This window comes from Maylandia zebra, linkage group LG20 (genome assembly GCF_041146795.1).
Source record: "Maylandia zebra isolate NMK-2024a linkage group LG20, Mzebra_GT3a, whole genome shotgun sequence".
Taxonomy (NCBI): Eukaryota; Metazoa; Chordata; class Actinopteri; order Cichliformes; family Cichlidae; genus Maylandia; species Maylandia zebra.
Window position 1 is genome coordinate 4,145,823 of NC_135186.1, and position 27,923 is coordinate 4,173,745.

The window sequence follows — 27,923 nt, forward strand, 5'->3', positions numbered from 1 at the left end:
GTATGTTGTAAGCATGTGGCTTTTGCGCTGGTGCATTGACTCCAGTTGTAATATATGAACAGTACATTCTAATATGAAGCAAAAATTACCAGCTCTTACAGACAGAAACTAGAAACAAATAACATTCATGCATCAGTCACCCCATGCACCTCATTCGCCCACAATATAAAAAGCTTAACAGCATCTTAGAAATAAACTGAATTCTGGTGCTTCTTTAAATTGTGCAACTGGCAGCATGGATTTGCTTTGTTGCAAAAAGTGAAAAAAAAAAATCTAAAATGTTTAAACAAGCAAAAATGCATCTAGTTGGCACAGAACCAGCCAATCTCTTCTCTTTAATATTTAAAATGTGGAGTCCATTAATAACTCCCATTTTCTCTTGGAGGCAGTGGTTTTAATAAATATAATGTAAAAGCCAGCCTCAATCCCACATAAACAGGAAATCAGGAAAATTGGTTGACTGGAATCTGCTGTATTTACTAAAACACAGTTTACAGGAAGGTATCTTCTCTAAGTGTTTTTGAACCTATTTCAGTTTCTTTTGTCTCTTCTACGTAACATATTAGCTACTGTTACCACTTCCTTACTTACCTGCACTGTATCACTGGCTTATTTGGCATTTTAACAGTCACTCCAAATCTGAGCACTGGCCAAAAGTGATTTCACCATCAGAAGGCTTACTTCAAGTTACGTTTGCAGTATAAATGTAAACAGCTCAGAAATGTTCTTTAGCTGAACTAAACTACTGGTTGGGTTTCCTGCCAGACTGGTTTGTCAGTCTGGTTACCTATTTTTTTCTGGTTGAGTGGTTGGTTGTTTTTATACTTGTTCTGCTTTAGTTATACTGTGCTTTTCTCTTCCTTTACTTGCTGAGTTGGCTGTGACTCAGGGAGTGGAGTAGGTTGTCTGCCAATCAGAACATTGGTTGTCCAACCCCCTATCCTCCAACCTGTACCTCAAAGTATCCTTGGGCAAGATTCCAAGTTGCCCCTCAATGCATCAATCCAAGTATGTGTGTGGGAACATTAAGTTTTGTTTTTTTTTTTAAAGTGTTGTATGCATGGGGCTTGTAGTAAGAAACCACTTGCTCAAGTGAGCTCAAATTGAATAGAAAAGTATTTTAAAAGTAGTAGTCTATTTACTAGAGCAGGGCGATGTGACCAAAAATATTTATCACGATATACATTTGAAAATTTGCGATAACGATATAACTGACGATATAATTGACACTAGACAAAATGCTTTACAACTCCACAACTTTATTAGTGTAAAAAAAAAAATCATCAATGTATTTTCACTTAAACAAGCAGCTGTTTTTTTATGTGCATTAAAGTTATATAAAAATTTAACAGTGCAAATGCTGTTTGCAAACCAAACAAAATCCTCCAAACCACAGCAAATTGAAAATTGTTTATATGACTGCATGTTTCTAGTCACAAATGTTCCATGTTTTAAATAACTGGAACTCATTTCAGTCACATCCAGTAGTTGTGCAAGTGCACGTAACTTCCACACTTTTTAATTTCTGTAAAACTGAGATTAGGAAACATAATAAGAGCATCATCTTCATTTTGTCATGCTTCTTATCTCAGTCTAACCAGTCTCTCTCAGTCCTCAGAGCTTTTAGTAAAAGACGGTGTGTACCTTTTTTATGAATACATGCCTTCTTGTTTTACACTTACCCATGACAACTTGCCATCCTCCCTCCCTTTGTTGCCATAGTGCTTTGCATTGTATTGCCAAGCATCAGAATGTTTCCTGTGTGCAACGACAGTAATGACGATCATGCTGGGCTGAGGTGGATGCATGTGTGTCTGTGAGGATGTGTGTGATAGAAAGAGTGGCGCTTCTTGCATGTGGCACACAGAGAGAGTTGGAGACGGAGGCAGCCGAGCAGTAATTAGCGTTGCCTGTCATACCAAATCTCCATGGAGACGTGTTCTGTAAGTCATCTACACCTTTGGTACATAATCGTGGAAGCTCAGGAGAGCAGGAAGCACAGCTGTGACTGCCGTTACACCACTCTGAACAAGCACAGCATCAACCTGTATAGTCTGGTGTTCGCTCTATAAATAGCTATACAGTAGAGGTGCTGTGATGACACAAACTTTGCAACGTGCAGTGGGAAGAATATGTGGATGCAATGCAAGCTGTGAATGAAAATAACAACGCACGACGCTCAGTTTATCTTCAACATCTGTGAAGAAATTGATTTTATTTGATTTTCTGCATATAAATGCATGCCTACATGGTTAAACATCACACCCACACACTCAAACAGGCACGCATACATACACACATGACATCTTACCGGGTTAAAAACCATCACGGTCACCTACACAGTGCATACTGGGGAAATGTTAAACCAGCCTACTGTGCTTGACCGTCATATTTGAGTACACGGAACAGGGAAAACAGGAAATGAGGCTTAAAAGGTGAATTATTAAAATAAGCTTTCATTGGTCAACAGCAATTTTAACGTTGCATCCACATGAACAGACAAGAAAAGAGCTTAATGACCTAGAGTATTGCACTGTGCTACATACATACAGCTGTGCTTATATATTACAAACATCTGCATCAGCATAGAAAGATTCTAATGAAGGTAAAATGAGCTTTCCCTTTGTTTATTTAACATAAGGCCACTATGGTAGACCATGAGGACTAGATTATAAGTCTTGAAAAAAGAAAAAGACTCCTGCTTCTCTTTTCCAAATATGTAACAGAGTTTTTACAATACAAGTAGAAGTGTTAACTTACCAATTGAATTACACTACTGCACACATTTAAACTCCATTACTCAACATGAGGCACAAGTGGAGATGATGATATTGTACTGTATGTATCTTTACCAACATGTACTGAAAGTCTTTTACCATCTAATCTAATTGAGTCTACATTTGGTCCTCACTCAACCAGTAATGATACATCAATTGTGTATAGCTAATGTAACAGACAGACAATACTGCTCCATTGATTTTCTTTTCTTTTGTTAAACTCTTATTGTACAAGGATTTACAAACAATGTGTTTCCTGGCCGGGTTCGTATCACATCTAGTTCCTGGCAAAGTATCTGCATGTTTCCATGTGGTTGGTTCTAAAAAGCAGCAGAACAGAGACCACATAATAAAATAAAATAAAAAACGTGGGTCTAATTTGTTGACATCGATCAATGACTTCAAGTTTCCATCTTGTCCTTTTTCACAGTAGGCGTTTTGCTGTACAAACCTACATTCACAAGCAGATTTTCTCACTCCTTATACAATGTAGGGGTTTTGCTGATGTGTGTTGACTCTCAAAATAGACACATGATAATAGAAAGTAACATGGTAACGAATGTAACAACACATAAAAAAGGATGTTTACAACAGACTCACAAAAGCCCCTGAAAACTTTCTTTAAGTTTTAGGTCTGTAAAATGTAATATTCACAATTACTTTTTTTTTTTAATCCAAGTTGACTAAGAGTGTCTTTTTTGAAAACCCAGATTATCGAGTGTGTGGCTTCAATTTGAATTATAGTGACCGAACGCCAGATTCAGATTCAACTGGTGCACAGAGGAATGTGATATCACACTTTCTCGACTTCAAATCAGGCAGAGAAGTGACCTTAACGTCACTTTGGAATAAATCTGTGATGCTTTTTTCAGAGCCTTGGAGTCAAGCTATGACATATCCACTAAATAAAATGCATATGAATGGTAGCCATTTTTTGGAGTATCATACAATGCTTGAGCATGCAGTACATGCAAAATGCTCTCTAACATGTAAGTAAGTGTACACGTGATAAATGTGCTATGCAACTTAAAACAAAAGTTCTCATCCTGAATTCAAAGAATCTCTTCAGCAGTTCATTCAGGAAGGGAAGTGTACGCCACTGAGGAAATCACGCTCTTTCTCCTTTTCATAGCCAATCAGCATCAGGTCAGAGTGGTGACCTCCGGCTGAGCATAGTTTCCCGTGGCCGCAAGGATGTCTTTACAGCTCTCTGTCAGGAAACACAAAGGACAGAATGACAATGAAATATAGTGACTTAGCATAAAAAACACTGAAACTGACCCAAGCGAGTGTGCTATAACCTAAGAACAACGGGGTCACCACCCTTCCCTCCATTATTAATTAATCCTAGGAAAGAAGAAGCCCTAAATGTGGATGCATATAATAATAATAAAACTAAACGTATTTCTTGACTATTAAAATCTTTATTTTCAACAACCAACAAATCAGTTAATATTTTAACTCTATTTCACAGACAAAAACAATACTTTTATTTGAACTTCACATGGGAGCCAGATGTTTCACTGTGACCATCCGTGTTGTTAATGGAAACCTATTAGTGGGAATCATATCTGAGGAATCACTTGGGAATATGGCGGCTCGCTTGAGCTTGGAAAACCTTCCTCTTCTCATCTGTATAGCTTCCTGCCACTTCCTCTTGCAGCACTTGAACTGTTTGCTATACTATTATGCACACAAACGGGTGGTTATCTCATCACAAATACACAAATACAATGTGCTTTTGAATCCCTGTGATGACCTTAGTCACTGCAAAAGCACTGTCTTTTTGTCCTGTTCCTGATAACCATCCAGGCATCTTCAAGCCTGCATCCATCTATCTATTCCTCTAATTACAGCCACACTGCCCTAGTGAAATATTAGATGTACCTTTATATCCTGTAACCCTGTAACTCACCAAAACCATCTCCCTTTGCCACATAGCTCTAAAAAGCGACTTTCAAATGTTGGCTAACAACTGAGTTTTTTTTCTTTTTAATTCTGCACTGAGCACTAAACACTGAGCACTTCTTGCAGATAATGTGCACTAAAATGTGTTGTGTACGTGTGATATAATCCACTGTAACAGACTGGGATATCATTATGTACATACTCACCAGATACCAGGCTAAGAATTGAATTACCCCCCCCTCCTCTCTCTCACACACAGATTTGTATTAAGGTGTTCTGGCTTTTCTCAGCTTCCTATTGTTTTTGTCTCTGTGACCAGAATAGCGCTTATATGGTGATCTCATGAGCTGACCAGACAATTTTCCATTATTAGAAAGCTCAGTATGAAACCAAGGTCGGACAGTTTCACCCCATTTGTGTCATTTTCATTGTGTTTGTGAGGCTGTACATTTATATAGTGACAGATTACTTCGTCCCCTGAGTAAACCTGTCCACAAACATCACTTCTTCTCATTTAGGACAGATTTAATTGTGCATGCTTTTTTTATTATATTTTATTTTGTTCATATGACAACATGCCATTATAACTAGCACCAATTTACATCAACATCTTCAGGCAATGACAAGTTATTCAGGAACATTTCTGTATAATGAGATGTTAAAAAAATACATGGGTGTACTCTCCTAGGAGAAAAGCTACCATAAGTGCTCCAGTTATGATAAACCCTGGTAGTGAAATAAACCTCCGCAAAGTGCAGGGTTTCAGCAAAACACCTTCAGCAAGGTTGGACTGTTTGCACACAATTGTCAGGATGTTGACTGGATAGTGCTCAGGGTGTCAGGAATCAATCCACGGCTGCCAAATATAGAGCCTCTTCTCACAAGAGGCTTTTGGGTAGTTTGGAAAGCTCAGACATGAGATGCAGCGGTCATTCAAGCAGGCAGAGATGGCAGGGTCACAGCAGAATTACAGCAACTTTGTCTCACCCTCACCCCCCATCTTCTGTTTAAGAATAATAGCGTTGCATACAAACGTGTAGCTTACACGGTTATGTGTGCTGATGTGATCTAGAAGTCAATAAATAAATAAATAAACAATTCAAGTCATGATTTTCATCTTGTGTCTTTAACTGTATCATTTTTTCCTCACATGCTAGGCTTGGTACCCTGCGAACACTTGTGCACTAATCCTAACCTGAGTACTAACTGTGCACACAGAGAGATTGATGATGCAATTAGGGCTCAATTGATTTTCTATTGATCTGAGTGGTAAATAATGGTTGAAACAGGATTTACTCCCTTAGAGGTGAAAGACAGGTGTTTGAATTCAATTCAATTTTATTTATATAGCGCCAAATCACAGCAAAAGTCGCCTCAAGGTGCTTCATAGATACAGAGAAAAACCCAACAATCATATGACCCCCTATGAGCAAGCACTTTGGCGACAGTGGGAAGGAAAAACTCTCTTTTAACAGGAAGAAACCTCCGGCAGAACCAGGCTCAGGGAGGGGCGGGGCGATCTGCTGCAACCTGGTTTGAAGGGTCCTGCGAAACATTCGTTGTGCTGTTCATCTCTCTGTTCTTTTTGTTAGATCAACTATAAGCACAATTTATGATGATTATTGAAACTTTGCTACAAGTAACTACTAATGTTTTACATTTCTTAAACATTTGTGTTTTTGTGTGTCATTTTTTACAGGTATTCATATCTTGCCACACAATGCACACTCCATGTACTGTAGGTATGAAGTTTAGAATAGCTTATAAGCACCACTGAAAGCATCTCTGCATACTCAGAATCAGAAAAAGGACAAAACACTGTGTTCCTTTTAGCCTTGCTAGCAGCAGGAAACTGTGATGGCATTATCTGTCAATCACTCTGTCAATCAAACTCACACTTCAGGTAAGACAAAAACATTCATCCCACAACTATACAACATCTTTCCCAAAAAATTGGTAAAGATATTCATGTTCCCCTCAGGGCTAAATATTTTATAAAAGAAAAAAGAAAACATTGCTCCTCTTCTCATTTTTTTTCTCCTCAATCTGTGAATTATTCTTGTAGTATAAAACAAAAACATTAAATTCCCTTTAACTTTGTATTCTTCATGTATGTCATGGAACCTGGGCTGTTGCCTGAGCTTTGAATTTTTGTTTTGTACAGTCTTTGTTTAGCACATGTTTCCTACATGATTTCTTCAAGATTAGTTGTTCAATCCAGTCTTTCGGTTTCTTACTATTATTTTCGCTTTATTTTGCAATCTAGTTTCTGTTTGTCGGCATGGTTATAGTTCAAATTTAATTCCTGCCCCGTGTCCCCTCATATCTTGGTGTTAAGCCTCTCTATGTCAAGCGTTTCCCATTTGTTACTTATTTTGGTAGCTGTTGTGTTCTTGTCGTTGTGTTCTTGTTGTTGTGTTGTGTTCCTGCTTGACTTCCATTGTCTCATTATCTTTAAATAGCTTCAGCTGTGTTTAGTTCCCCACCTGTTTCCCCTTCCCTCGTTGCCTCTTGCATATTTAAACTCTTTGATCTTTAGTAATTATACTTACTATCATAGCTAATTTATAATATAAGGTGTAATTTTAACATATAAGGTCATAATTTTACATAAAATCAGGAGTTACGTATTGATGCAAAAAATTGGTATTGTTAAAATTTTAGCATGACGATGTTGAAAATAGTCAATTGTCTCCATATTTTAGAATAAACTGTGTAGAAAAATCTACATGCATGTACTCCACAAGTGAAGTTAAGGCTAAAGCCAGCAAGGGGTAATGCTAGTCATTGCAAAAGAAAGTGGAATTGTTTGTGAAAATGATCCTACTTTTCTTTTGATTTTTTTTACCCCAGTTAACATTTTTCCAACAACTTTACTTTGTCAGTTGATGCTTTAACATATCTTGAATATAGCAACAGTGTCATGGTCCTGGGCCATGTTGGCCCAGTATTCTTAGTTTTCTTGTATTTTTGTATTTTGTTCCTTAGGCCATGTTTCCTGAGTTGCCCTGTTGTGTTGTTCCCTAAGTGTTTTCCCTTCGTGGCCTTTACCCCCTGTGTGCCCCTCTGTGTATCTGTGAGCCCTCGTCTCTCCTTATGTTTTATTCCATGTTTCCCCTGCCCGTTATGTCTAAGTTCTCCCCGTGCTCTCTCTCCCCCCTGTGTGCCCTCTGTGTATTTATGAGCCCTCGTCTCCCTTTGTGGTTGTTCCATGTTTCCCCAGCCCGTTATGTCTGTGTTTTCCCCGTGCTCTCTCTCCTCCTGTCTGAACCTCTGTACTTCCTGTTTGACTGCCCGTCTCCCGTCAGTGTTATGTTCACCCCGCCCTGTCTCGTTATGGTTATCTGTGTCAGCTGTGTTCCCCGTGTGTTCCCACTTTCCTCGTTAACCCTCTGTGTATTTCTGTCTGCGTCTCCCTCTGTTCGGCGTTGCGTTCTCCCTCATTGCTGTGTGGATTCCCTGTGTCTCCCTACGAGTGTTAGTTTATTGATTCCCAGTTTAGTTGAGTTCTGTATTTCCTATGTTCTGCCTGTCAGCAATAAAGCTGCTTTTGAGTTCATCCCCGTGTTTGTGAATCTTGCGATTGAGTCCTCCTCCCGCCTGCCACACAGCCGATCCATGACAAACAGTGGTCCAATTTAGAGTAAAACAGACACTAAAGCGGGCTATGCTGCCATAGAACTGGAAGTTATTTCTGTGTGAGTATGCAGTATCCCTCAGCTTGTCAGTCATATCCAACCCGCACTTATTTTTTCAAATCAACAAGGTAGTGACAGCCAAAATGCTAAACTTGGAGCTTCATATCTGGCTCAAATGCAGCATGTACGTACTCACCAGTTTGAACGCTGGGGTTCTCTGAGGTTAGGAGGAAGCAGGTGCCCTCTTTCTTATTCTTGTCTCGACCTCGGGAACACCGCAATGTCCACTTTTCGCTGGGGGACAGCGGCTGGGTCAAACTACAGCCTTCCTCATCTGAAAGGGCCACATTTGCATCCCCGTTCTGTTTGGAGTCTGGACAGGAAGACAAAAATACATGCCAACATAAATGGCAAAGTTGATACAGACCCGAGGGCCCACACAAAGGCAGACAGAGGTATATTGCACAAAACTGGTATTTTTCTGTGATGAAATCCAGTTTGACTGAAATGCTAGGAGAGGTAATTTAATCCCGGTATGATGCTGTCATTGTGACTAAGTGCAGTTCATCTGTCAAGCAAACTCTACAAAACCTACAAAGTACAAGACTTGAAACACGATAGCTCTTTGTACTACTACTACAGTGCAACATTGATACAGTGCAACTTAAGATTAAAAGGTCAGTTTTCATGGTTCACACATGATGCATAAGTTGTCCTCCAACCTACTGCAAGTGAATGGATGGGGTTTTTTGGTGCTGCCAAGAACAATTTCAAGTAATAAAATAATCTCCATAGACTGAAACACTTTTTTTGCCCCCACTACTCTTAGTGAGGCCACAAAGAGAACATTTGGCAGGAAGCATCTCCAGTGAAACCATGTTACTGCTTAAGGTTAAATAGTGTGTGCTTCAAAAACAAAACTGCCCCAGAAAACCTGAGCACGTGAAACACCGTCACCTGCATGGTAGCCACAACAAATGGTTTGTGAGAAAACATGCCTTTGACATTTTAGAGAGTTTAAAAATTGTACTGTAGCCTCACCTGAGCGGTTCCTACTGATGTTCTCCTCAGGAGCCAGTGGACACGTGTCACTCTGAGTACTGTCTCTGTGCGAGTTTGTTTCTGACTTCCCAAACGAGGCTGAGTCAGTTGGAGCATCAGGGTTTGGGTTGTGCTTCTTCTTCTTTTTTGGCAGCTTCTGTTTTGCCATAGCCAGCGAGTAGTACATCCCAAAGTTATTGACGATGACGGGAACCGGCATAGCAATGGTCAGCACCCCAGCCAGTGCACAAAGTGCCCCTACCATCATGCCGAGCCACGTCTGTGGATACATGTCTCCATAGCCCAGTGTGGTCATAGTGACCACTGCCCACCAAAAGCTGATGGGGATATTCTTGAAGTGCGTGTGATTGCAGCCTGTGGGGTCATTAGGCTGGATTCCAATACGCTCAGCATAGTAAATCATGGTGGCAAAGATTAGCACACCTAGCGCCAAGAAGATAATAAGCAAGAGGAATTCATTGACACTAGCCCTCAACGTGTGACCCAGGACACGCAGGCCTACAAAGTGGCGCGTCAGCTTGAAAATCCGGAGGATTCGAACAAACCGGACCACACGGAGGAAGTTTAGCACATCATTGGCAGCTTTGGATGACAGACTTTTCAGAGCCAACTCCAGGTAGAATGGTAGAATGGCCACAAAGTCAATGATGTTGAGCGTGTTTCTGATGAAGACTACTTTGTCTGGGCAGGATATTATGCGCACCAGAAATTCAAACGTGAACCAGACTACACAGATGCCCTCCACGGTGAAGAGGACTGGGTTGGTCACTATTTCGTTCCTTGTGATGTTCTTTGTCATGTTGCCCTGTACAACATGCTCCGTCCAGTTTTGCACTTCATAGAAGGCATCGTGGGTCTCCAGGCAGAATGTGGTGATCGACACCAGGATGAAGAAGAGAGAGGCAAGTGCAACTCCCTGGAGGAGAAAGATAATGACTATTAATCAATACAATGTTATGTCAACCCACAATTAGTGAACAGCCAGTATAGGGTTTCTAAAGCTCAAACCACCATCTGCATGATGCGCCCATGCTAGAAGCGAGTTTTCAATTAACACGATATATAATAAGACCTCTTTTATCTTCAAACTTCAAAGTTTAAAAAAAAGGATGTGCCAATCAACTCTCGTGTGTTGAAGGATTTTATTACTGGGGGAGGTAATGAGCGTCAGTTGACTGACAATAAGCAAACACTGTATTTATGTATCACTGGAAAACTTAACTCAGGCACAACAACTTAATGATTTAAGTTTGTTGTGACTGATCATTGCCTGTGAAGCGAGTTTCACATAGGAGGATAAAAATGAGCCCTCAGTATCCCCAACTATACTGACCGAATGCAAAAAACGCAGGTAAAAAAATAACAATATGACACATACAAACAACCAAATTATATCTGGAATCATTTCCAGAGGAACATTTGTCCAGTAGCTTGACTAATGCAGCAGCAAGATAGCCGTGAATTAATAAAGTTAACATTTATACTCAAACAATTTCCCAGGTTTAACAAACGCAATTTTTTAAACATGTCTCCATGTAAAATTTTGCCAAGTAAACTAAACCCAAATCCAAAACCTTCACAATCATCCACTAATCATCTGTGTAACTGAGATGAAAGCAAAGGTCCTAATGAGTTCTCGTATGGCTTGCTGGCATGCGCTTTCATAATTACTTACAAAGTGAATGTATTTTTTGAACCAAATGCAAGAACATGTTATGAATAGTTAAGCTCAAGAAATAAAAGCTCACAGTTAGTCATCCAGTCCAAGTGAAACCCTCCCTCAGAAACATCAGACTCATTATTCTACCACTTTGCCTCCTCAGGGCATGCTATTTACCTGTCAGGAAATAATGGTTCAGATTGTCTTCAACAGCTCTACTTAGTAGGTGGCATTTTCTTTATGCTTATTTGAAAATGCTCTTTGTCTGTGGGAGAGTGAGGACAATGTTCTCAGAGAAAACAGACCAATTTAACACCAATTACTTTCCATGAACGTATAGACTGAACCATGCTGACAGAAGACGTGATTCTAATAACGCTGGCTGAGACGGGCACAAACAGCAGGGGGTGCTAATACAGTAACAACACCTGCAAAAATAATATGAACAGTCTTTAACATATCATTTTATTTATTTATTTTTTACAACACAAATCACTCTATGACTCACAAAGGAAACAGAAAGGGAAAAACAAGCAGAGTGTCCTGATGCAAAACTGAGAGGAGAGAATGCTGAACGCCTTACAGCCTCCGCACGTGTTTTAGAGCATGTGTTCTGCATGCAAGCCTTCCCTTATATGAAAAATAGGGTCAAATAGCTTTTATGGTTGCTGACAGGCAAAATGAACAATGTGGCTCCACAGCATTCACCTGGTCCAGCACAATGGCTGTGCGCGTCTATGTTTGTGTTAACGCTGTGTGCTTACTCATACATGATATGTCTTTATTGTTTACTGATACCTGGGCAAATTGTAGTGCCTCTCCAGCCTTTCTAACCTTCCAGCTGGATAAATATGTAACTGGAACTTGCATGCACTTTGCCATTTTTTCTCCCTTGAGGGAATCTCACATATGAGTCAGCTAAATCTCATGAGGAAAGGAACAAATACTGCACTGAAAGGCTCAATGGGGACATTAATTCACAGTGGAATTAGACTAAAACAATAAGAAGTGGACATCTGATGGAGTTGGAGTAAACTTGATACTGCACACTTAAAAAAAACAAACCCTAAATAGATAAATCAACACGCATAACACATATTGTGGAGCTTGTAACCACTAAAACCTTTATATTTGTCCCTGTAGAACACTGAGGTGCTCACTGCTTTGATCCCCTGAGAAGATGACGACTGAGGCACAGGACTATTGGGAAGGAGGTAAAAGCAAAACTGTGCCCCGGGAGGATCTCCTGCTCTGCAGGCACGTTTTCCCCAAACATCATCAGCACTAACAGTGCTCATTATGTGAGAGTCACAGATCGCAAGAGACAAAAATGATGTTTAACAATTATTTTCTTGTAGTGACTGAAACTAAGGGGTGTAACCATGTCAACATAGACTCTAATAATAAAAGCTTTTAATTAAGCGCTAATTTATCTCCATTCATTGTATCTAGCTCACAGACATGCATACTCATATAAAATATATTTTCAATGTGTCGTCTCTTCAGTGCTTTCCTATTAGAAAGCTTTTGCAGACAAGGGCCAGATATGCAGCCGGCACCAAATAATTAAGCTTCTCTGAAGACCCGGCCACTTTTACAGCACCTCATTTTCCAGGCTCAATTAATAAAACATGGTGCCAGCATTTCATCAACCCCCTCTGGACTTCCCATTGTCCCAGTCCCTCTTCACGTGCTGTATGAGGGTCTCAAATGTTAACCCTGAAAGGTGGAGCTCCGTGTAAACACCAGACAAAACCTGTTATAGGACAACAGCGCAAGAACTGATTATAGATATATATGTGTCAAGATAAAAAGGCCTAATAATTTTTTATACCAACACCATAATTATATGATAAAGCTAAAAAATACCCCAATATCTATACATTTGCCGGAGCTAAAAGTAGCTTTTCAGATGCTGCTAGTTTGTTTGAATGTCTCATAAAAGGCTCTCACTAGTCATCTCTTTCCATCTGTCAGCAGTGAATTATATCAAGAGGATGTTGGAGTGGTGGTGTTTGTGGTAGCTCAACCAAATTTACCCCCTGGCTTCCCGCCTGAATACAAAGTTAGCTTTGCATAATGGAAAGGCAACAGAGCTGACTCCAGTTTCTTTAGTGGGGGGTAGAAAACTTGCACAAGATGTATGCTTTGTAATTACACATTTACACAAGCTGCTGTACAATAACTCTACCTAAATACAGCAGAATACCAAACTGAATAATATCCAATCGCTCTAACTTTAAGTAAACGAGAGTAACAGGGCTTCCAAACCATAAGCCCAAGTTGGACATTATTATGTTAACTACTTGTTTTAGGCGTGGCAGCAGAGCTGCACACATTAGCCACATATTCATCTAATGACCTGTCAAGTCTGCTTATGCTCTGTAAACCCATTCAGTCCAGTCTGGTTCCAATCCACTCTTTCTTCACCCCCATCCATTTACCTTATCTCATTGCTCTCTATTCCCATCCATTCATCTTTTCTTCCCTCCTCTCATCTCCTCTTATTCAATCATGGGCATCCCTCTCTTCTCTTTCTTTTTCCAGGTACTATCTGGGGGCCGTAATCAGCTCAGGTGACACAACACCTGCCCCCATATTGAGCCTCCTCCTGCCATTAACTCCAACAACTTCCTCCTCCTACGTTAATTCCCTTCCCTTCATCCATCCATCCATCCTCAACATTCAATACTTTGTCATTTCACAAAAACCTTTAATCGCACATTGTTAGTATAATTGAGTGAGGAGTAGAAGACCATTATTTGTAATGAGGAAAGAGGCTGCACTCTCCCAAGCAGCTGTGGAAGTCATAATGGAACAAACTACGCAGAATTTCCACCAGGTTGTACAGCAAATGTCTAACTGACTAGAGACAGGCGTTGTGACAGCGAAAATTTAAAGATCCTTTCGAGATCTGTTGGAAGGATCTGCTTTGAATAATAGCTGCTGTCTGATGGTTTCATAAAAGTTCAATTACCTGGTCATAAATTCTTAAAACTACATCTACGTCTCTTCCCTCACTGAAAGACCCAGAATATATAATGTGCAAAGCTCTTCTCAAAATAAGAAGCAGACAGACTTAACTACATATTCATTACTTCCATGCTAATTAATCTTTTGTGATATCTATCTATAGATATATATAGATTCTAGATGCTATTCTTTATTTAATGTGAGGGTAGAAAACACACATCACACATCAGCTACTGTATCAGGTCATTCCTGAGTTCTGAAATGTGTTCCTTTATGCACATTTTCATGCCGCACAGTGTTACCAAAGACATCTTCTACCCAGCAGTAGAATTTAAAATCTGTACGTGTCAAACTGCAGGTACAAACTAATCACCACAGTGAAACTCCATCATTAACACCAATCATCACGCTTTTAAGTGTGGAGGTAGTTTCATTTTGTGTGACTCTAAATTCACATTAAAACACAGAAATATTCAGATGACACAGAAGTGTTAATACATCTTGTTGGTGCCATTCCTGAACCTGTTGAAGAGGGGAAAAATTCTTCCTCCTTACTTATCATCACTTGCAACAGTGTTTTAAAATAAAATAATGTTTCATCATTAGTCAGATCCAAATGTTGGCTGCACACATCTACTGATAATCTATTTTTTCCAAGTGCCATTAATTATTCTGGTGAGTATAAATAAAGCTCGCTCTGGAACGGTTCGCAGCCGAGTGTGAAGCAGCGGGAATGAGGATCAGCACCTCCAAATCTGAGGCCATGGTTCTCAGCCGGAAAAGGGCGGAGTGCCCACTCCGGGTCGGGGACGAGTTCCTGCCCCAAGTGGAGGAGTTCAAGTATCTCGGGGTCTTGTTCGCGAGTGATGGGAGAAGGGAGCGGGAGATCGACAAACGGATTGGTGCGGAGGCTGCAGTGATGCGGAGGCTGCAGCGGTCCGTCGTGGTGGAGAGGGAGCTGAGTGTAGAGCCGCCACCCTCCAAAGGGTGGCTGGCCATCCGGGAGGGGCTCAGAGTAGAGCCGCTGCTCCTCCACATCGAAAGGAGCCAGCTGAGGTGGTTCGGGCATCTGACAAGGATGCCTCCTGGGCGCCTCCTGGGGTTGGTGTTCCGGGCATGTCCCACTGGGAGGAGGCCCTGGGGCAGACCCAGGACACGCTGGAGAGATTATATCTCTCAGCTGGCCTGGGAACGCCTTGGTGTTCCCCCAGATAAGCTGGAGGAGGTGGCTGGGGAGAGGGAGTTCTGGACTTCTCTGCTTAGGCTGCTGCCCCCGCGACCCGGCCCCGGATAAAGCGGATGAAGATGGATGTATGGAGTATGAATAAACATTTTTCTTACAGCTGAGGAAATGGTTGGACTTTTGGCTTTGAAAAAAAAACCTAACCAAACAGAAAGTGCTCCTGTGGTATAACAACAGATCAGCAGTCACTTTGAGTCCTGTGGTTGTTCAGGAGCTTGTGATGAGCTTAAAAGGGTCTGACAGCAGTCAGTTTATTCAAATGCCAAACAGTTTATCCCACAACTAAACAGAGCTGGGTACTGCAGCCAGAAGCATCTCTACAGGGAAGAATCTCAGGGGGCCTGACACACCCAGTGACAGCTACTCTTCTCATAAAATAGTCAGTGTAAAGAGTGCAATCACATGACACAGCCTGACTTTACAGCTCTGTGCATGTGCATCATGGCCCATTCACCTGGGGTTAAAGTGAAGTCTACGATGTGATATTTCTGTTATTTCTATACATCCATGTAGGTGACTGTTTATCTCAGTCAGTAAAGCTTCCAGTATTTAAATGTATGTGTATAGTTTATTTAAGAGCTGACATAACATCACGTTTGTAGTCCAGCAACAGATACTCAACGCAACACAGTCACCTTGTTGGAGTGATTGCCATAAGGACTCTTTACAGCCAAAGCACTGTGAGGCCAAGCGAGCTGTATGCCAGAGCTTTTTATTTTTCAGCTTCTATAATCTTGCTGGGGTTGAAAGCTGAGATCGAGACAATATTTAAGTAGCTTAATAGTTATTTGTAAATTTTGAATCTTTCCCAGTTATTTCTGGCCTGTCTGAAATACTTCCATTACCTGCTTCTTGTTTTGCCATAATGGGGATAAATTACATCTATTCGTGGTACTTTTGCTCAATTTTAAACATATTTGTGCTTAAGTGCTTCTGTGTGATTCTGCCTGTTTCTGCCATTTGTATGAGCAGAAATGCTGCAATTTCTGATGACTTTTGCTGACATTTCACCTCTGACACTGTCCTTATACCACTGTTCAGATCAGGGATGTAACTGGTAATGACTGTAATCTGATGACAGCTGAGCTGCTGCCGTCTGCTGATCAAGGCCATACGATCTTACTCAAAGCTCCAATGGCTAGTGACAGTTAGAGCCTCTTCAACCAACTGCAAGAATAAACGGACACTTCAGTTGTTATTGATATATTAATGTATCGATAACATCTATAGTGATATATTGTATTTGTAATAACTGGGTATACTTATATAAAGTAAACTTCTGATGCCACATATTACTATTTTCATACATGCAACTTTTACTTTATAGTCAAAACTTGTAGGAAAAAAGTAAGAATCTAAAAGTGTGACTTTATGTTGCTACATTAATTCAGTTTGAGGTTTTTTGTTTATTAATCTGCAGCCATACCCTCGTATGGTCAAGAGCTCTGGCTAACAACCGAGAGGAGACTGCAGATACAAGCTTTCTCCAAAGTTTGTCTGAGCTCAGCTTTAGAGATCAGATGAGACGTTGAGTCATTTGGGAGAGACTCAGAGCAGAGCCACTACTATTCCACATCAAAAGGAGCCAACTGAGGTGGTTCAGGCATCTTATTAGGATGTTTGCTGGACGAGGTGTTCCAGACATGTCTTACTGTGTTGAGGTCCCAAGACACACTCGAGAGATGATGTGCCTCTGTTGGCCTGGGGTTGCCTTGGTGTTTCCCCACATGAGCTACATGAGGTGGCTAGGGAAAGGAAGGTCTTGGCTTCTCTGCTTATGCTGCTGTCCAACCCAGCCATGGATGGATGGATGGGATGTTTTTTGATATCTTTGTCTCCTGCTAAGATCGCTTGACATCATTTGAGACATTTATTTTATTTTTTATTATTTTAAGGTGCTTTATTCATTTTAACTAAACAAGCCAAAAAACATTGAATACTATATCATCGCTTTGTATAGTTGATGCAGAACAGTGATTTGTAAAGACACATGCAGCAGGGACAGAGAACGTCACATTCATTAGGAGACATGTTTTGAATCAAATGGAGACCTTCTGTCTTTGGCTCGTGCTTTGGGTTGCCACTTGATCAACAGTTTGTTTCTAGGCTGATATATACAATAGATATTTATTATCTCTATTTATTTTTTTTACAACAAAGTGTGGTAGATCTGAGAACTGCAGAGCTGATAATGATTTGTGGATTGACCACTCATTCATTTAATGATATGGGGAAAATATTAAGTAGTCGACAGCAACGGAGTAGAGAGACACATTTGAGGTTATTTAATACATAACCCGATATCAACAATCTAAACGTGGGGCAAAGAGGATGCGAGGATGCCCAAACCTGGATTGGATGGAGTCGACGTTTAAATGGAAGTTAATTTGTTTTGTGTTTTTTTTATGTGGTTCTCTTTTTACACCTGAGTGTAAAACAACTACCACTGACACGGGTATATATGCATGCATATCATCTTTTCAGCCACCTTTCTCATAAGTGACATTTGTTGACTTTTGTAAACTTTAGACAACCAAAATGCCAAATTATGGGAGAGGGGACAAGAGGATAAAAATGTTGTTCAGTCCAATATAAAGCGAGACACCTGGTCACCCTTTTAATACTGCAGGTGCCAAAAAGACAATCCAAGGTCACTATGCGTGAGCGTCCAGACAGAGCAGAGGTCCCCAGAGGGGACAGCAGCCAGGTCCCAGCTGGGAAAAGCAGAACAAGGAGCCATAACATGACACACAACAGGCAGCAGGCTGTGCATAAGTGCACAGCAGCTGGAGAATCCTATCACAAGCATCACCTCCAGCTGTTGAACAGTACACTCTGTTACTAATATGGACAGGCTATATGCAGAAACCAAAACAATGAGCCTTCTGAACAATCAGCAGCTCCAAAGGCAATGACAGCAGCTACTACCGAGATTTTCTTAGAATTCATGTCACACTTGTTCATGTCTGCAAGCCGGGACGTGAATGAATTAATCTCCACTCCTCTCCCGGCTATCTGGAAAGGAGTGGTTCATTACCAGATATTTATAATTTATAGATTCATGGAACCAGAAATATTTGACAAGCTGGTAGCGAGCATGCATAAAATGAGACAAAATTTTTAAGGAGATCTAAGGGGCAGTTCTAACATTTATTTCCAAATCAATTAAAAGGGGCATTACGTCACCTTCAGTTTTAACTACCATTCATTTCTGATCAGGGTGTGTTAGCAGGGACACAACATAAGATTAGTGACACGGTGCCTCCTCCACAAAACAGAATATACTTAATAAGGAGGTGGAGAGATCTGCATGGACAAAATCAACCAGTGTTGTAACATCTAGCAACAAGTCACAAACAGCCAGCACAGCACCTACTCTGTGAACACTCGAAACATGTGGATAGCATCAGTTGTCTCAATACAAATCTCAACCTCTGGAATTGCACATCTGATGCCAAATACTCCACCAAACGCCTTCCTTCTATTTACAACCACCGACACTCTCCAGCCAGCTGAAGTATATGGGATGTGGTTGAAAGCTCTGGCACTGACCTTTGAGCAAAGACAATCCTGTTGCAGTATCTTAAAATATTGACTGAAGTAATTCCTAACAGCTGAAATTAAAAAAAGAAAAAAGACTGCACATATATTTGATGTCGGGATTTCAAAAAAATAGTGCAAAGTCAAGCCTTTCAAATGTCAGAATGCATGAAAATAATCAATCAAATCCTTTCAAGTGTCCTCTAATAGCAGCCAGTGAAAAGGAGCCTTTGGCAGATGTATGAAATGTGCAGATGCATTAAGTTAAACGTATTATATCAATGCGGCATTCAAATAGCTTTAAAAAAAAAAATCTGCATCAATAAATGAAATAAAAAATAAAGAAACATGATATTTTCAGTAATGCATATTTATTTATTTTTGTGTCTGCAAAACAAAGTCTGCAACTATGTGCAGGCATCCCAGACACTGAACTGTTTTCAGCAAACAGCTGAGAACTGAGCAGAGTAAACAACCAGTATAATCACACAGGATTATATCTCTTTCACTGAGACCGGTGGCTGTTAGAAAGTCTCCTTAACAAGGCTGTGCTGCTTTGATGATGTGCGAAAAATCAAATCCTGTGTTCAGTTCACAGAGCAGCCAGGAGAGAGGTGTTGGCATTGTGAAAGCTGATCCCAGAAAGGTTAGTGTTTCACTCAGAACACACTTTAATTATTTGTCAGCTGTGCATCGAACTCTGGATGTTTTTCATAACCAGTAATGTGCAAAGCTGTGATCATCAAGCTGTGATGTGATCGATAGTTAGTTCAATATCAATATAGTTTCAATGAATTTATATAGCATAAAAACACAAAAACAGTCTCCTCATGGGGGCTTTAAAAAAAACTGAGTCATGGTATGTAATCTAGTTTAATGTCACTCATTAAAAATATATATCTATATGTATATCTGAGACAAAATTCAATCAGTCAAACAGGAAACTCAAAATGCAGCAGACTTCAAGAATCCCACATCAGTCTGTCGCTTGGTTTACTGATATTAATTGATTTTTGCCTCTCTGTGGGAGAAAAATGCAATGCTCTTTTCTGTGGGAAAGACAGCTTTAATTGTTCACCACAGATTAAAAATGTGTAGCCCATTACCACAGCCGTAATTAATTATAGTCAACAAGCCTGGAACTAATGAAATATTGCATTATGGAAGAAAGCGCTAGTCTAAACTTAATGCTGATGTCAAGTCTAACTGTCACATGTCACAAAAAGGATTGCAAAGAGATGTTTCCTCAGAGCCTCTTTATAGATGATATAGAGACTCTCTGGATATAAAATCCTATTATGAAGCCTCCAGCTGAGCTTTTTTTTAGTTATCTTAGATTTTTTTGCAATCAGACATCACAAGCCAGCGACCGACTGACAGTTAAACTGAGGGACATGATGTCTGTGAAGGTTCTCAGTCATCCAGGTCATCGTAGTCAAAGGAGCTTGCAAAGAAAAGCGTCTGGACTTCTTTAAGTTACTTGAAGACGTTTCACCTCTCATCCGAGAAGCTTCTTCAGTTCTAAGGTCAAATGGTGGAGAGTCCCAGATATAAACCTAGTGAGAGTAACCCCCCACAGAGGGACAAAAGGACCCCCTGATGATCCTCTAATCGCCTGAGCCAAGGTGTGAAACTGGGTGTGGGTCCCAATCAGCCAGAGTTTCGGGTGAGTTCATTGTGAAACCTGGCCCCACCTGGCCCCCCACGTCTTCAAGTAACTTAAAGAAGTCCAGACGCTTTTCTTTGCAAGCTCCTTTGAGAGACATGATGCAAGTTCATAGGCAAAGAACTGTGTCAGTGACACAGGAACACAAACCCTTTCATTGTCTACCTGCACACTGATTGGGGACCACAGAAAAATAAATTCCAAAATGTAAGACTTTAAGCTATGAAGTCATCGGGATGGTTTCAATGCTAAAAGAAATGAGAAAAAAATGCAGGTTTAAGGCACTTTAATGTTGACCTCACTTTTCAAACCCAGAGGCTACATCCATATTTTATAAAGTCTATGCTTTGCCCTCTGTTGGTTGATTTATGCAGCCAAGTGGGCAGCAGCACATTTAGACCCATATTTTTTCATCAGCAGAGACAACTCACCTCCCAATGGACTGTGGAGAAGATCAGCAATCTTTAATACAGATACAGACAATGATGAAATAATATAATATCAACACGACCTATTTTCTGTACTTTCACCAAAAACAACAAAAACAACAACAGAAATGTGTTATTTATTAGAGGTTGTTGAAAGTATTTAAACCTATTTGTTTAATTCCACTTTAAACTGATAGACTGAACAATTTAGGACGAGCTTGTGGCTAAATGACGGCCCAAACATAGCCTGTATACAGTGGGTAAAATAAGTATTGAAAACATCACCAAATTTCTAAGTTAATATATTTCTAAAGGTGCCACTGACATGAAAATCTCACAAACTATCTAGTCCACACATACAAAGAAATGAATCCATAGATGCCCATAGTTTATGTGTAATAATGAGAAATGATACAGGGAAAAAGTATTGAACATGCTTACTGAAACGTATTTAATACTTTGTCACAAGCCTTTGCTGGTGATGACAGCTTCCTGTATGGAGGAACTAGTCACATGCATTTCTCAGGTACGATTTTGGTCCATTCTTAGAATCCCTTTGGTGAGAATTTCATGTCAATGGCACCTTTAGATGTATTTAATTATAAAATTGGTGATGTGTTTAATAGTTATTGTATTTTAGTATGTATAAAAGATGGACATAGCCACCATGAAACCCCATAATGATTTGTGCATTCTGATTTTAGCCTCTGTTGTTGTTAGGATTTTTTGTTTGGGGCTTCTTCTTTTTTTAAAGAGAACATGACCATTTTTAGATTCAAGGATGGAACTGATCAGCTAATGCCCGTACCATAGCCAGTATAAAACATGGATGTGGCTTCAGAAAAATTAAGCCAATGCAGAAGTGCTGCAAGTTATATTCTATATGAAGACCAACAGATGATGATAGCTGTGATTACAAAAAGATTTCTGGTCCTATATAACTGTATGGGACAACAGTTTTCCATCGTAACATCTGTAAAGATTTTCCTGCTAATGTTTTTGGGCTCAGCCACTCATTTTCAGTTACACTGACTGAAATCTACTTTAAAAATCGAATTTAAAATCAAGGGGTCATCTGTGTGCCTCATCCACTAATGCCCTTTCAACCACAAGATCTTAAGGAGCATGCAGTTTCACAGTCAGACCTGCCTCTCCTCGCCACATCCAATTATTTGCAACAAACCTAGCACATTCTGGAGTCATAGTTTGAATGGTGACCGACTTGTATCGGACTGTGAAAAGTGTGGCACAACCCATAAATGGGGACAGTTTGACCTTTGACCCTCAACACAATCAATTTTTTTTTTTCCCCCCCCCAAACAGAGAACTTTGTCCATGCTAGCCATTATAAAGAATGCATGTTTAACACACTGGCTTCACTTTTTAGGACAAGTTCATCACATACATTCGATGTAACCAACAGATCAACAGTTCAATAGTGCAGAAAAAATATATCTGCAATTTTATGTACATATGAATAAGTATTAGCTACTTTCAGCTGCTCCCTTGTTACTACTTGTTACCACAGTAGTTCCACACGTTTGATCTGGCAGTTTTACACCTTTCCTGATGCAACCGCAAAGATGATTTGTGTCTTCAGCTGGAATAGAAGCAGTGACCTTTCATTCGCCAAGCGAATGTGTAATCCACCACGCTATGGAGCCACTTTAATGTGAGTGTAAACACTCTGAAAATTAGACCTGAGAGTAAACACGTAGCAAAGCTGCTACGCTCAATGGGGCAGCCCTATAAGATCACGTGGTGTCTTTGATGGCGCTAACATAAAGAGCCAACATACAGGTGGCTACTTTTCTTCAGTAAATTGAGTTGAAAACAGAAGCTGAGAAGAACCTGAGGAGAAATTCTTTCTTGGTCTAACATAAACTGGAGATGCATAAAATGTATAGTAGCGCATTCTTCTGGGCTCTATTAAATGTTCCCAGGGGACTGCACTCTGTGAACTCGCAGTATAATGGCCTCATGTGCTCGCTTTAAAAGAGCTGCATCTCCAGTCTTGGTTGATCCCAAAGAGGATGTGGCTTACATGATGGACAGATTAACTTCCCTCCAGCTTTTAGGAATCACATTACCTGAGATGAGCTTAGAGGCTCTCTGAAATAAAAAGGCCATAAAGGCCTCAAAATTCAGCCCCACATCCTTTCAGAAAGCATGCTCTCAGAATGCACACAGAGTAAACATACATATATGAAGTGGCTGGAACGGAAATGGATAAAGAGGATCTTATCCATTTCCATTATCCGCCTCCCTTCTGCAATATTTCAGAAAGCTTCACATGTAGATCTTTCACAAAACTTCACAAATCCTAATTGATTAATTTACAAATATTCAGCGGTGAGAGACAGACGTGATTAACTGGCAGGCACAGCGCGGGTCATCTTCAGACGACACCGACGCAGTGGCAGCTGTGACTCAGAGATGTGGGCTCCTCAACAGCGACAGCCTGCGAATGCCACCTGGACGAGAAGCTAAAATAAACACTATTTGTAGTGTCGCTGGCGTGCAGCGGGAACATTATTCTTCGGCAATGCTGTGAGAGTGTTTGAACAGACTATTCAACTGCACAAACAGACAAATAGAAATTAGAGTTAGCATGAGCCCCTCTCCTTCCTGAGCTAAATGTATTTTTCTTTCTGCCCGATGAAAGCTCCTGGCCTTTTGCCGAAAAAACTCTTGCAAATGATACTCGATACTTGCTTTCATGTTTACTTCAATAAGCATCCTGCTTTTGTTGCTGAGCCATTAGCTATAGCATGCTTTCAAAATGTTTACAGCAGGATGATACCCCCCGTGGAAAGATGGGAACCTTTTTTTTTTATAAACCAAATCTGATAAATAACTGAGTTCTCTGTTTTTTGGGGTTGTTTTTTTTTATATATCATGCAGATCTTTGCATAAAACCTTACTCACATGTCACTTAGCATTGGCAAAAGCACAAGTTTCTTAAAAAAAATTTTAACAAATGATTAGCTTTTTTTTAGCCTTTTAGCTTTTTTTATAGCACTAGTGTAAGTACAGCAGATGTCCATCTACTGATTAATACGGTGTGATTTACGGTACACGGGTCTATGCTTCTGCAGCCTTTTAAACACTCATCTTTCTGAGCACCTTTTGAGTGCAAACCTTGAATAGGATGTGTGGGAACACTTCACCGGCTCTGTATTCCTGTCATGAAACAGCATTTTTGCTATTTTCAGTATTTTGCCACAATTTCGTAACGTATATTTAGGGGAGAAAAAAAACGTTATTCACATGATTGAAAGAGATGTTTAGCCTCTCAGAGAAAATTCAGGTATTGAAATGCATTTTAGAAAAAAAAAGAATTTCTTGTACAGATCAATACATAAATATGTAATGTTTTATAGCTATCAACAGCACAACAAATGTGTGGAGAGCACAGTAAAAGGTTTGGATCCTGAAGAGCTCAGGTCCTTAAAAAATCCACAGTACTTAGCATCGCTTTTTCAGAGTGAGGCATCATGAAGCTTTTTGTGTGTTGTTTTTTAAAACGTAAAATGTTTAACTCATGGATTTTCATATGCTCTGCAGCTTTGACTGATGTAGAGATCTTACTTTTTAACAGATCCCTGCACTTCCTAACTTCCAAATACTGCAGTCTGTTTCAATTTCTTTTTGTTTCTTCATATGATATCAAACAGAGACAGACCTCGAGGTCTAACTGACCATTATTATGTACACTTTGCTTTGACTGCCTGCACTGCCTTTTTTGCCTTCAGAATCGCTTTAATTCTTTGTGGCATAGATTTAAACAAGGTTCTGGAAACATTGCTCAGAGGTTTTGGTCCATATTGACATGACAGCTTCACACAGCTGCTCCACATTTGTCTGCTGCACATCCATGATGTGAATTTCCTGTTCTACCACAACTCAAAGGTGCACTGTTGGATTGAGATCTGGTGACTGCGGGGGTCATTTGAGTACAGTGAATTTATTGCCATGTTCAAGAAACCAGTTTGAGATGATCTGAGCTTTGCGACATGGTGTGTTATCTTTGCTCGAAGCAGCCATCAGACGATGGGTACACTGTGGACATCACGAGAAGCAGCCTAAACTCATGATACAAGGCAGGAGAGATCCGTGCTTTCATGTTGTTTATGCCAAATTTGGAACCTAGCATCTAAATGTCACAGTATAGATTAAGGCTTGCTAGATTGGGCAACATTTATTCTGTTTTATATTCACCAATGTTAGTGATCCTGTGTGAACTGTAGCCTTAGTTTCTTGTTCATAGCTAACAGGAGTAGCACCCGGTGTGGTCTTCTGCTGATGTAGCCTACCTGCCTTCAGGTTTGATGAGTCTTGCATTCAGATACGCTTTTCTGCTTACTTTGGTTGTAAGGAGTGCTTATTTGAGTTACTGTTGCCTTCCTATCAGCTTGAAGTAATCTGACTATTCTCCTTTGACTTCTGACAACAACTCAGAGAAGTGACTGGATAGACTGTCTTTTTCATGTCATTCTCTGTAAATCATAAAAATGGTTGTGTAGGAAAAGCAGGTCATCTTGACCATGTTTTCATGCTTAAATGCACTGAGTTGCTGTGAAATAGCTGAATAGTGTATATGTCTAAAATCTTAGTAGATGTCTGTCTTGGACTAAAGCAAAAACACTACAGCATTCTCATATATAACTGTCTCAAAAGACCTAAAAGGCATACCAAAGGACTCCCCCACCCTCAGTGACGTTCTGAAAGATATATTTTCATTTGCTTTTTGCAGCTTTGGATGTTTGCTTTTTTGTTAAATGTGTGATCATTTTAACTCAGTGGGGTTCAAACAGTTTCTTAAATGAACTCACGACTACACAGACTCCTGCACTGTATGGTGTAAAAACTGCAGTGTAAGATAATAAGAAATGCTTCTTAAAAGTATAAGTAGCTGTCAAATAAAGAGTGTTTGAATGATGGGCTAAAAAGATTTTTTCTTTGTGTATTGTAGTAGATGTATAGAGTAGCAAAACAGAGAAAACATGTACTGAAGAACAATGCTAGAGCAGATGTTACATGCTGAATTTGGCTGCAAGACTTTGCTCCAAGCCAGATGGGATTGGCTCCAGCTGCTCTACCAGCCTGAATTGGAGAAGTGGAAGACAACGGATGGATGTACTATAAAGCCTGACTTCATAGCACAGAAAACTCTCCAAGGTCAGACTCTTAGCACACTTTTTGAAACAAAAGAGAGCTTTCTACATACTTTTGTCAATTTATTATTTCAATCTATTCAAAACTTGTCAAACAAAAAGAATATTAATCTCTAAACTATCATTTATAATTCATTTGTAATTGTTTAAGACTAGTGGTTGCATAATGTTCCTTTTGATCCTGATGTTCAACTAAAAAACTATATTTTTAACAGTCAGTGAAACTAATGTAAAGATATAAACTTTGGCCTGAAAGCTGTCATGTCCTAAAAACAGACAGACAAGGCGCAGACTGGATAAATACAGACAGCTACAGCCACGTTACAGTTTACAGATCTGTAGCTGCATCAGTAGCTGCTGCAGCCTGACTGGCTGACATCTGTTGATTTGGACAACATGTGCGCCTTTTTTCCTAGTTGGAATGACACAGCGGGCTTTTGCGGACGCACTCTGACATGTGGCCGTTAAAGGGCCGCCTGCTGAACTCACCCTGGCTGCTCTAGATGAATACGGGTCGTCAAACAGCGCCCAGATCTTTGGCTGCCAAACTTCGCGGCAGCCTCTCGACCTGTCGGGGACGTCTTCGATGCCGAACCTCCTCGGCATCTCTCTCTCGTCGTCGGTGTCTTCTGGGTCGGGCGGTTCAAATATCTCCAGGGCCTCCTCCGCGTCCCGGTGCTGCCGGTAGGTCATCCAGCAGCATGGCTCCACGTCAGTCTCGTCTATACCCCAAAACGCCAGCTCTTCCTCGAATAGAGGCCCGCAGACGTCAGCCGGGCAGTGCAGCTTGCCTGTCCGGTAATAGTTGAGCACGTACGCAAAGATGCCGGGGTGTCTGTCGAAGAAGAACTCGGTGGCACTCGGGGACGCAATGTCTGAGTCGGAGCTGACCTGCGACTCCGAGTCTGCTAGCCATGCCAGGCGCGTCCCCGGCAGGGTCCTGAGGGTGCTCTTGTAGGTCTCGTGTCGAGTGCCGCCTACGTTAATAATAATTTTATCCGAGTCTTCCCCTCTGGCCATGTCTTCCTTCAGACATGATTTAGACGGAGGTTTGTTGCCTGACTTGCGTCCTCGGTAAGACGAAACACAAACCGAGCTTATCATTTAGAAGCAGTGGGAGCAGACCTACTGGCTGTTCGCCCCTGGTTCAAACTGTTGTCCGCTGGAAAAAAAAAATCAGAAAATTAAAGCAAAGTGAGCCTTCATTTCACACCCATGTGGCTCGTTTATTGCTGATTGTTAAGGTGCATAGTAATGGTAAAGCGCGATGAAAACCACCTGTAACCAAACTCAGTCTGGAGGCTGAAAAAAGCAAAACGCGGGTGGTGGAACTCGATCGGTGTTTGTAAACGTTTTAGTCGAATAGACTGGACAAGGTGTTTTGAGTTGTTGCCTCCAGATGTTATACTTAATTCCTGTCCACGGGCGCAAAGATGTTGGACTTATTTCCCGTCCACGAAGACATATTATTGCCAGGGGAAAAAAGAATATTGGCTTTTACGCATGGTATTTCCTATAGGAGAAAACGCTAAGTCAGAAAACATGTGACGATCATCTCCCCCTTTCTAAAAAAAACAAAAAAATATCCAAATTCTGCAGCGCCAAAATCAAATCCACAACTAATATTGGCAACTTTTCTCGCCCCTGCTCGTGATTTGGAAGTCAGAGATTGATCCACTGGTCCAGTCCATCTAATCATGCAGTGAAAAATTTGACAGATTTTTCCTCCTCAGATTTGGTCGTCCCGCGTGCCAGATGTGGGGTTGTTTTCCAGCTGAGATCTGTTGCTTCTCCACAAGTACCCTATATCTTCCCCTAGCGACACAGCCCGGTTGGATGGTGCGCTCAACT

At 40.6% G+C, this 27,923-nt stretch overlaps 1 protein-coding gene across 1 annotated transcript; it reads right to left on the reverse strand.

Moving 5' to 3' along the window:
- Positions 1 to 2,188: 2,188 nt before the first annotated feature.
- kcnc4 (potassium voltage-gated channel, Shaw-related subfamily, member 4) lies at positions 2,189 to 27,880 on the reverse strand. The gene is made up of 4 exons (XM_004554269.3): positions 26,562 to 27,880; positions 9,365 to 10,301; positions 8,520 to 8,696; positions 2,189 to 3,987 (listed from the first exon to the last, which is right to left on the reverse strand). Exons 1-4 carry the CDS (start codon positions 27,174 to 27,176, stop codon positions 3,920 to 3,922), a joined length of 1,797 nt encoding a protein of 598 aa, XP_004554326.1. The 5' UTR covers positions 27,177 to 27,880; the 3' UTR covers positions 2,189 to 3,919.
- Between the last annotated feature and the right edge of the window lie 43 nt (positions 27,881 to 27,923).

Bases quoted from the DNA above. Each gene is read 5' to 3' on its own strand.
- kcnc4 (XM_004554269.3), bottom strand. From the start codon at position 27,176: ATGATAAGCTCGGTTTGTGTTTCGTCTTACCGAGGACGCAAGTCAGGC. The intron at 8,697-9,364 runs GTGAGGCTACAG...CTTCCTGTCCAG, and splicing joins CATCAGTAGGAACCGCTCAG to ACTCCAAACAGAACGGGGAT. The intron at 3,988-8,519 runs GTGAGTACGTAC...GTTTCCTGACAG, and splicing joins GAACCCCAGCGTTCAAACTG to AGAGCTGTAAAGACATCCTT.